General features: G+C 36.4%; 1 protein-coding gene across 1 annotated transcript; it reads right to left on the bottom strand.

Moving 5' to 3' along the window:
* Positions 1-3,623: 3,623 nt before the first annotated feature.
* LOC122072785 (60S acidic ribosomal protein P1-like) lies at positions 3,624-4,373 on the bottom strand. The gene is made up of 3 exons (XM_042637188.1): positions 4,311-4,373; positions 4,114-4,187; positions 3,624-3,938 (listed from the first exon to the last, which is right to left on the bottom strand). Exons 2-3 carry the CDS (start codon positions 4,180-4,182, stop codon positions 3,636-3,638), a joined length of 372 nt encoding a protein of 123 aa, XP_042493122.1. The 5' UTR covers positions 4,183-4,187; positions 4,311-4,373; the 3' UTR covers positions 3,624-3,635.
* Between the last annotated feature and the right edge of the window lie 6,446 nt (positions 4,374-10,819).

Raw genomic sequence — 10,819 nt, 5'->3', positions numbered from 1 at the left:
GCAAAGTTCGGTCCAATGTCCAAACCTCTATATGATTTTAATATTTTTCCCAAAACATGCTCTCAAACACTCACACCTATTTGTAGCATCATGTTGAATGGATTTTCCATTTACTATGATCTTAGGAATACTAATGTAAAAATAAAATAATATAAGACACTCTCCAAGGGCTTCAGTTTGCGGGATCAAATCTTGATCAATCAGCTAAGTTTCGGTTCACAAATAGAATTTAGTGCAAATAATGCAATTTAAATCACATTTCAAGATACAAAACTCTCAATGATATTCATCCTTAATAAAAGCATATCTTAGTTTTTTTTTTTTTTTTTAATATCCAAATCAATATCAAAAGGCTGATTTCTGTAAAATCAAATGGATTTAAATTTTTTTAAATTAAAGAATAAAAACTTTCTTCACATTCCCTTCAACAAATATACCACTAAAAAAAATCCAAAATGCAGTACCAATGGTGGGTGATGCATGTTTAGGTAATTGATATTAATCCAAAATGCAATACCAATGGTGGGTGATGCATGTTTAGGTAATTGATATTGTTGATTGAGAGGGGTAGCTTTAGATATATACATATTGAAGGGCAGTGGTACTAGTAATGAAATTATTCCATTAATTATTGTGATTAGCTAGGTATGATAACTAAATAATAATTAATTATTAAAATTCAAGATGTTGATTATAAGAAATTGTTGAAATTATTTGATTTCAGTGGATATAAATTTTCATTTATTTAAAAATTTTAAGAACTTTCGATGAAAATGAAAACAATTGTAAATCAGCAACTCGTTGCACACAGCTGAGTGCATTAAATACTTATCTCAATGCATTAGAATTTTTAAAATTTTGCAAACTTTCTCATTATGGTAATATTTAATAAGCATTGTCATAAGTGTAACCAGGTCATTAATATTCAACCACCTTGACTATTAACTTTCCACCAGACCCTTCGGTGTCTTCAGTTACACGTCACAGTTATTACAAACGACGCTATACCTCGAACCATGGATTTCAGTTTCGACAACGGTTTTGCCCTTGAATTTTTAAAATGTATTATTTTATTTTTTTACTATTTTATTTCCGAAACAATATGAATAACTAATTGGTCTGAATTGATCAGGGATTGAAGATCGATCTCAACTGATACCGATCTGATATGGCTAATACAAGATCGATACTTGAAACCATATCCCAAACTCCCGTAGTATTCCTCATGTACTAGGGATCATGGTGAATCCACACGATTTTTAATTCCTAAGAATCATACACATACACCAATATCGATATGATATTGATCCGAATCAATCTTGATCAATCGTTTTTTTTTTTTTTTTTTAGTACGATTGTTACCCCTGATCTGAAGCCGATACCAATACCTCAATCCTTGTGTGAGACTCAAAAGCATGAATCATAATTTTAGCATTTCTTAATTTCGGTTCCTTTAATTCCAGTACCAGATGGTCTCAAAATTGTGTATTTCTGTTTACCGTAATAGGTTTGAAGACCATTAGAGTAGAAAAAAATCATATGTTTTCGGATTTTAGCTCTTCTCTTCCATACATTTCTCCAATTCTAATTATGGTAATTTGGATATTATAATACGAAAGTAAAATCTAAATAAATATGGTAGTGTTGAACTGTTGATATTATACAAAAATAAAATATCAAATAAATATCAAATCATTATAAAAAATAAAAAATAAAAAACTAAAGAAAATTTACACGAAACCCTAATCACTAACAAGAGGTTTCATCGAAAAGCCAAGCCTGAGAATATTGTTGCGTATAAAGACTGAGAATATTTGTTGCTCTGGCGTTCTCTGTATTCATTGAGCCGGAGAGTTTGAACATTGTCAATGCCATTAATGGCGTGGGATGCTAGAGCTGATATCTGTCATGCAAAGTTGTGCAAGGAACTAGGTTTTTAACCTTTAAATCCAATATTTAGTGGTTCAAATTTCTAACATAGCAACAGTGCTCCCACCACTTGGATCACTAATTGAGTGCCCAATTAATTGAAGAGGAGCAGAATCCAGCAAATTATCCAATTGGGGCTGCATTTATTTAAGAGAGAAGTTGTGAGATCCATGGGTGGGATGTGAGAGGGTCTGACCATGAACCTACACATTCATGGTGTATCAGCATGGCCATCATATTTAAAGGGAAAATGAATATCAACAAACAACATGCCCTTGTACCCAAACGCAAAGGGTGATAAAATGATACAGAAGCCGTGCAACTAGTTAGGGTTCTTTTTTCCACTAAATAAATTTTACTCTCAAACCTCAAAGGATTTGCTTAGTATTTTAATCGATTAATGTTTAGGGCCCTTTATAGCCCACTTGGAAGCACGTTTAGAGTCCGTTTACTAATCCCGACTTGTTGAAATACCACTTAAAATTCAATTATAATCCGTGCAAAGTCCAATTATAGTTCATTTAGAGATAAATATGTCATTAGCCTATTTAAAGTATGACTATGACCCATTTAACATGATTATGGGTGACTCAATGAAAGCTTGTACCAAACCTGCCAATTATTAATGGGACCATGCTTAGCATATGAGGACTGATTAGTTGAATCTTTAGAATCAGGTGACAGATTCCAGATTTGGGCAATTGTGGATCTACTGTGAATATCAATTGATAAGTTAAATATCGAACTATCAAAACCACAAATTCAAGGATAGCAGTACCAATTGATGGAAAAATAAACATAAACTTACTTGCTTAAAAAACAAAGTAACAACAAAGGGGATACATTCATGATCTCTCACTGATTATTTCGGCACTAAAGGCTCAATAGCCAATTTATTAAACATTCATCAAAAGATGAGCAAGGCCTATACATCCTATGCTTTAAATAAAACCTATTAACACACTCCATAGTAGTTGAGGTAAATGTCTAACCACAATAACAATTCAAATATAGAAACCAAATCTAAAAGGAAACCTTCCACGCAAGGTAAAGGAGTTCCTACTACTATAAGACTTAAATAAAATAAAAACAACTGGACCAAATAAAATCCTACATGCTGGCCAGGACATAGTCTTGTCGACTTAAAGGCTCTAATGAAGAACCGTGGTCATCAAAGGCCCTGGTTATTCTTCTTGTGATTTCAGGTGAGGAATTCCTCCCTGCATCAACTCTCCCTCGAATGGAAGCATTTGTCCCCAAGGAATGTGTAAGTGAAATGTACTGCTTGTAGATATCCGGATTGAGCCACTTGAAGTCATCCGTATGAATCCATGTGCAATCAGTTTTCGGTCGTCCTTTCCATTTGAAAAAAAAAGGAATGATAGCCGCTACCATTCCATATCAAAGTGTATCTCTCGTCAACAATGTCTTCAATCTCATCCTTGAGTGGTGTAGCCAACTCAGGTAACTGAAGAAAATTTTATGCGTCTCTATCATATGAATGGTGACCCACATAAAAAGTCAAACCAGCCATGTTAAAGACATTACTAATAATCATATCACGCAGCAGTTCAGGAACTTATGCATTAGGGCCAATCTTCTTCAGCACTTTATATGGACCCATCTTTTATGGATGTAACTTAGGGCCCGTTTGATAACATTTATGCCGTTTCTGTTTCAAACGGCAGAAACATAAATTTCCGTTTCTAGAAACAAAAACGGAATTGAAGGTGTTTGATAAACCTTGTTTCTTGAAACGTTTCCCTGTCTCTTCTTTTGCAAATAGGAAACCGACCCTCCTCAACTGCAGGAGCGGCAGTGACGGCAGCACCACCGCCTGCGCCTCCAGTTGGGGCAGCAGCAGCAACGGGAGCACCGCCACCGTCGAAACCCACATTCGTAATGAGATCTTCAATATTCCTCTTTTCCACCAGCTTAGCAAACAAGCTCGGCCAGTAGGATTCAACCGCCACATTCACAACTTTCACCACGGTAACGATCTTCTCCGCCTATGAAATCAATTAAGGGGAAAACCCTAACTCCGGAATGGCAGTCTAAAGGAACTAAAACCCATCTAAGATATAAAAAATAAATAAATAAGCTTAACAACTATATAGAACATCTATAAAATCAATTCGAGATCCCAAGTCCAGGATCAAAAAGCCTGCGAAGAGAAAAGGATACAGTGACGGCAATCCTGTCGTCATGGAGAAGCAAAGCAGCGTAAGTGCAAGCAATTTCTCCGACGGTCATCGTAGCTGAAACAGAAATTTATAGGGATTGAAAACAAATGTTTAAGGATAATCACGAAATAAATTATACACTCGGGATAAGCAGGAGAGAAGGGAAGGGGGATCTAAATCGCCGACAATAGATTATACCTCTCGTGCTTGAACTGTAGAGGAAAGCTCCTTCGGCGTCCGACTGCTCGATGCTTCCTTCAACCATCGCAAGCCTACGAAGAGGCGACATGGAAACTTGAATTGGAACTACACAAGACTGATTGTGAATAACCAAAGAAGATGAGAGGTTATTAGAGGTGTGGCGAGGTGGGGTATCATGACAGGGGAAAGAGAGTTGCCGGTCGGTGAGATGTCGGAGACGGTGGCGATGGTAGTGATGCCAAACTCTGTCTTCGATATCAATTTTTTGTGCCCCATTTTTGTTTCGAGAAATGAGCGAAACAAGTAAAACTTGTTTCGTCATTCATGTTTCTTGAAGCATAAATTGTTATAAATTTCAATTTATGTTTCAAGAAACAAGTGGAACAAAACACTTTTACCAAACGATATTTATGCCGTTTCTTTGTTTATGAGAATAAGAAAACACAGAAACATGTTTCTGGTTACGTTATCAAACGGGCCGTTAGTGTTGGTGCTAGGAGCAAATTTTTATAGATTTATTCGAACCATTACCAAATCTATAGGTTTGAACTCAACCAAACGATGATGCCTATTAGCCATAGCTTTCTCTACATCAATATTAAGAGAAATGCATCAGTGTAAATCAGTGTGCACTTTAGTGGTATGCTGAATAAACTCATCTGCCTCAATGCTGACTTGTATGTAAGATGGGAGGAACCAAGTAAATCAAGCTCTAGGGATGAACTCCAAGTATGATCTCAAATGAAGTGCGACCCATAGTAAGGTAAACAGAGTTGTTGTATGCAAACTCAGCTATGTCAAGTATAGATGACCAAGTCTTATCATAATCTCTCACATGGCAGCATAAGATATTACCAAATTCTATTTAACGAATTTTGTATGACAGTCTTTTGTGGATGAAAAGCCGTAAAAAAATGCAACTTTGTATTTGTCTACAACCACAGTTTTCTCGAAATAGCTCACAAAATTCACATCCAGATATGAAACGATTGATTCAAGCAACCAATGGATATACATCCTCTTTGAAAAAGATGGCTACAATGAGGCATACATCAAATGTTTTCTAACATGGTATGAAATGAGCCACCTTGGAAAATCGGTCAACCACCGCTAGTATGGTGTTATGCTTTTCCCAAGTAGTAGGTAGGCCAAGTATGAAGTCCATGCTGATATGAATCCATAGATTACGAGGAACAGGCAGCAGGGAATACAATACAATGTTGGGCTTCGTCCCTTTTGCAAGCTGATATGCATGAAACTTTAATCAAATGCTCAACATCTCTCTGAAGACGCTACCAAAGATAATCATTAACCACCTGAAGGGTTTTATTATAGTCAAAATGTCCTCCCAAACCTTTATACAACAACAACAACAACACAACCGGACCTTATCCCAACTAAATGGGGTCGGCTACATGTATATTTATATATATATATATATATTAAACAAATAAAAAATAAAAACTTTAGGACATCACACTTACGAACAATCAGCAACCCGAATCTTTGCCCTCCAAGTAACTCTGTTAGATGCCATACTAGGGTGAAGACTTAACTTTTGCATGTCTCTTCTTACGAACTCATCAATGGTCATTTTTGGCTGTCCCTAACCCTTTTAATTTCATTCATATGAATCTGGTCCCTCCTCCGTACTGGGGTATCCAAAGGCCTCATCTGGACATGTCCAAACCATCGTAAACAACATTCTCTGAGCTTATCCTAAGTTAGGGCAACTCCTAAATCAGTTATAACATGGTCATTTCTTATTCTAACTCTCAGGGTTTTGTCGCACATCCATCTCAACATCCTCATCTCTATCATACTCATCTATGTTACACTTATTGACTACTCAACATTCTATACCATATATCATAGCTAGTCTCATAATTGTCCTGTAAAATTTTTCCTTAAGCTTCAGAGGAATTTGTCGATCACATAACACTCTAGATGCCCCTCTCTACTTCATCCATCCTACTTTAATTATGTGGGAAACATCATCATCAATTTCACCTACTTTGTTTAAGGTAGAGCCCGGATATTTGAAACAGACACTTTACGGGATCTCTCTCCCTTCAATTTTCACCCATTCGCTATCAATTCTCAATCGAATAAAGTTACACATTATATATTCTGTATTCGTTCTACTTATCTTAAGACTCTCAATTTTCGAAGTATATCTCCATAGCTCCAACTATTAATCTCTGCCACTATTTCACCGATCAAAATAATATCATTCATAAAAAGCATACACCATGGGATCTCTCATTGAATATTCTTGGTTAAATCATCTATAATAAGTGTAAACAAATAGGGGCTCAATGCAGATCCTTGATATAACCTGATAGTAATTGGAACTCATCACCTTGGCCTCCCACAGATCTCACACTAATCACCACATCTCAAAACATGTCTTTAATTATATCCTTGTATTTACTTAACACCCTTTCTTCTCTAATACTTGCTGGATTAAATCTCTAGGGACCTTATTATAGGCATTTTCTAGATCGACGAAGACCATATGGAGATCCCTTTTGTAGGTTTTAAATTTTTTCATAAGCCTCTTAAGAAGGTAAATCATTTTTGTCATGGATCTCCCATGCATGAAATTGAATTGGTTTCCTGATATATTAGTTTATATTTTTATGCGAACTTCTATTACCTTCTCCCATAGTTTTAGAGTATAATTCATAAGTTTTATGCCTCTATAGTTGTTGCAGCTCTGGATATCGCATTTATTTTTGTAAATTAGGACAACAACACTTATCCACTCATCAGGCATTTTTTTTTGTGCTCATAATCTTATTAAATAGCTTGGTTAACCAAACAACCCCACGTGGTCCCAAACTCTTTCACACTTCAATTGAGACCTCATATGGACCTGGTGTCCTCCCTACTTTCATCTTCTTTAGGGCTTCCTTAACCTCGATCACTCCTATCTTGTGTACATACCTATGATTCCTGTTGTCGAGCGGGATATTCGAACCACTACTATTAGAGTTGTCTCCATTAAGTAAGTCACAAAAGTACTCATCCCAACCCCTCTTTATGTCTTCATCCTTCACAAGCACTCTACCATCCTCATTCTTAATACATTGAACATGATCGAGTTCCCTGCTCTTTCTTTCTCGAATTTTAGCTATCTTATAAATAGCCATTTCTCCTTCCCTTCCTTGGTATTTAAATTATTGTAGAAATCATCATATTTTCTCGCCTTTGCTTTCCCCATAATATTTCTTGCCTTATTTTGGTGGCCTTATATCTCTCTTTTTCTTCAATTTCCCCTTGCCAAATCTTTAAAATATTTTATAATCTTGATGGCAGCCTGGACCTCCACATCCCACCACCAAGTCTCTTTAGAGGCCAATTGAGTACCCCTTGACACCCTTATAATCTCCTTAGAAACTTTCTTAATGCAATATGTCATATCTTTCCACATCATGTTGGCGTCCCATTCACAATCCCACTTCTCATGCTTCACCACATTATCTGTAAAAGACCCCACTGACTCTTCTTTCAATCTCCACCACCTAACCTTAGGGCAAACATGTTTCCTTAGTTTATTCTTCGATAGACATAAGCATATGTCCAAGATCAGCAATCTATGTGGAGAGTTTGAGCTCTCCCCAGGGATAACCTTACAGTCCTTACTCATCCATTTGTCAGACTTTTTAGTGAGGAAGAAATCTATTTGAATGGAATACTATCCACTATTGTATGTAATTAAGTGTTCTTCCTTTATAGCAAAAATAGTGTTAGCAATGGATAGATCATAGGTTGTTGTAAAGTCCAAAACTGAGGTTTCCTCCTCATTCCTCTCCCCAACTCCATAACCTTTGTATACCTCTACATAACCTCCCTTATCCTTACCAATGTGTTCGTTCAGATCCCCTCTCATAATAATCTTTTCACCTAGTCTAAAGCTATACATCAACATGGCTATACATCAACATGTGTCTCAAAAATTGTAGCTTGCAACTCTCATCCATTCCTGCATGGGGAGCATAAATACTAATAATGTTGACCGCCTCTTTATCTAACACCAGCTTTAAGGATAGAATCCTGTCTCCCAATCTTTTACATCTACCACATCATTCTTCATGTCTTTATCCGCTAATATGCCAACTCCTCCCAATCCTCCATATAATTCCCATATGGGGATTATTGTAGAGATGATGCATGGATGCACAATTGTGTACCCATGAAGAGGAATCCATTATATGGAGAGTATTTAGCACAATACAATATCTCGCCGAGATCTCGGAAATAAATCAATTTCAAGAGATCTTGAGACGAAATGACAAAAAGATGTAAATAATACATTATCTCGACCAAGATAGAATTTGATATCACAGCAAAATCTTAGTTATCTTAATTAATTTTGGCCTACATGTAAAGAAAACTACCCCTATCTCCTATATGCACATTTTTTGGCAAATCTTACCGAAAGAAACTTAGAACAAGAGGATTTGTTGTTTAACAACAAAAAAATCTAACCCATCTTATGTGATTCAATTGGAGAAAAACTCGATTTCTCATCAACAACAATCTAGTGGTTATGATCCAGCCCGCCAATTGTTTCAATATTGAGAGTCTAGGACTCTAGGATGCTCATAAGGTGACTCATCCACTTGTATTGTACTATTATTTACTCTAATATATGTGATTCAACAATGCCTAATTAATTAAATGGTTTTATAATTTGACATCTTTTAATTCCTAATTCTTATTTAAGTTGTTTTACTTGAATTACATGTGTTATAGTAGTACTAAAGATTGTGTAGAATAGCCTAGGGTAGAGAATGCAAACAACATAGACCACCAACCTAAGGTTCGAAGTCAAAGTACCATTTTGGGTTTGATGTTTTAAAATCTAATGTTTTCACTGTGTTTAGAAGGCCTTAAATAGGTCAGAGACAAATTTCAGGACCTAACTTGGTGATATCGCCACCGAAACCCATGTTGAGTTTTCCTGTAAAAAAAAAAAGAAAAGATACTAGGTTTCATTGAGATCTCCCCAGATCTCGGTTTTGAGCCTAGGCGAAATCGAGACCTCAAACCTTTGTATTTAGTATCTCGGTCCCTTGATGTATAATTTCTTATATATAGTACCGAAATATAAATCCATAAAGTACTTAGAATAAAGCAATTCGAGGTTAAAAAACCTTGCTCGGATCGCTTTTGGGCCCACCCAATCAACAAGATTCCCAAGTTTTAAAAGACAAGCGCATTTGAAAACCTAGCTTGCTCTCATCTTTTCTTTTCTTACTTCTCTTGATTTGGAATCAATCCACCATTAACATAGCTCAACAACCTCTCAAGAGGGCTTTAATGGAGGAGATAAAACCCCATAAACACACCTCACCACCTAGTAATGCTCTCACACACGAACACACAAGGGAGCTTCTCTCTTCAAGACCATGGCCTTTCTTACGTCAAAATCGTTTTTCAGCCGTCCATTAGGTAGATGATTAAATTCTTGAAAATTTTCAACTTGAAGGGACCAATTTGGCCAAATGGTTAGGGAGATATTACAATTTGAAGTTAGAGCAATGAGATGAGACCATTTGGAATCTTAGTATGGGTGGTGTAGCGTAGACTGGCGGCACAAGAAAAAGCTGCACAGATCTCAAACGTAGATATGAATCAAAAATTACTTTTAATATAAACCGTTGGATAATGATAATGATCCTTAGATGAGGGCCATAGATTGAATTCAAAAGGTGCCTTTATTATGGGACATTGGATCGGTGCAACGGTTTTGCAATATAGACCATTGGATCCGAATATGATGATGCAAGCAAGATGCAGAACGCAGGCTGACATGCGTTGATGCAGGCCTGACGCAGCTCATGTGTTGTCAATCGTTGAATGGTTGCTTCTGGCGCAAAACCTGGCGAGCTTTGAGTTGCATTTATAAAATCTATAATCAATAATGGCCTTCGGATTGGTTTCTTTAATAAAGTGGATTTCTCACAGCCATCCGATCTGCACATAAGTGAAAATATAGATTAACTAGATTAGCTTGAAACGAAATCTTCCATCGCTGCCCTCCATTTCAAAAGCCTCGGTTTTCACTAAATTTCATAAAAGCGCTCAGTCAATAGCTTCTTATGTGGAAACTCCCCCACAGCTCTAAGTCTTCATATTTTCACAAAAGCCTTTCATTGTTCAAAAATAAAATCCAAAAGTCCCTCCCATCACCGAGAGCTATTGGACATTTTCGGATTGGATCTTTGACGATTTCCAATTGAGACAAAAACTAAAAGTCTTGTGTCCATGACTCGATGTTTGACAATTTTTCAGAAGACCCGATCGTCAGACTCAGCTATGCAAAAAGATCATATTGCCCCTAAACCTTCGGATACTGCAATTTCCTCATACGAAATCAAAATGAGACAAAACCAAGTGCATTGGAAATATATTTTTCTCGCAATGTTACGTGGATAAATTTTCATCCATAAAAATCATCTTCAATGTCGAAATTGACCCGATTGCCATATAATCCA

This window comes from Macadamia integrifolia, chromosome 3 (assembly GCF_013358625.1).
Source record: "Macadamia integrifolia cultivar HAES 741 chromosome 3, SCU_Mint_v3, whole genome shotgun sequence".
Classification (NCBI taxonomy): Eukaryota; Viridiplantae; Streptophyta; class Magnoliopsida; order Proteales; family Proteaceae; genus Macadamia; species Macadamia integrifolia.
This window is presented reverse-complemented; position numbering and strand designations above follow the sequence as displayed.

What these genes read in the sequence shown, in the direction of transcription:
- LOC122072785 (XM_042637188.1), bottom strand. Translation starts at nt 4,182, where the DNA reads ATGACCGTCGGAGAAATTGCTTGCACTTACGCTGCTTTGCTTCTCCAT. An exon ending in ACGACAGGATTGCCGTCACT is followed by an intron (nt 3,939 to 4,113) that starts GTATCCTTTTCT and finishes TTGATTTCATAG; the next exon opens with GCGGAGAAGATCGTTACCGT.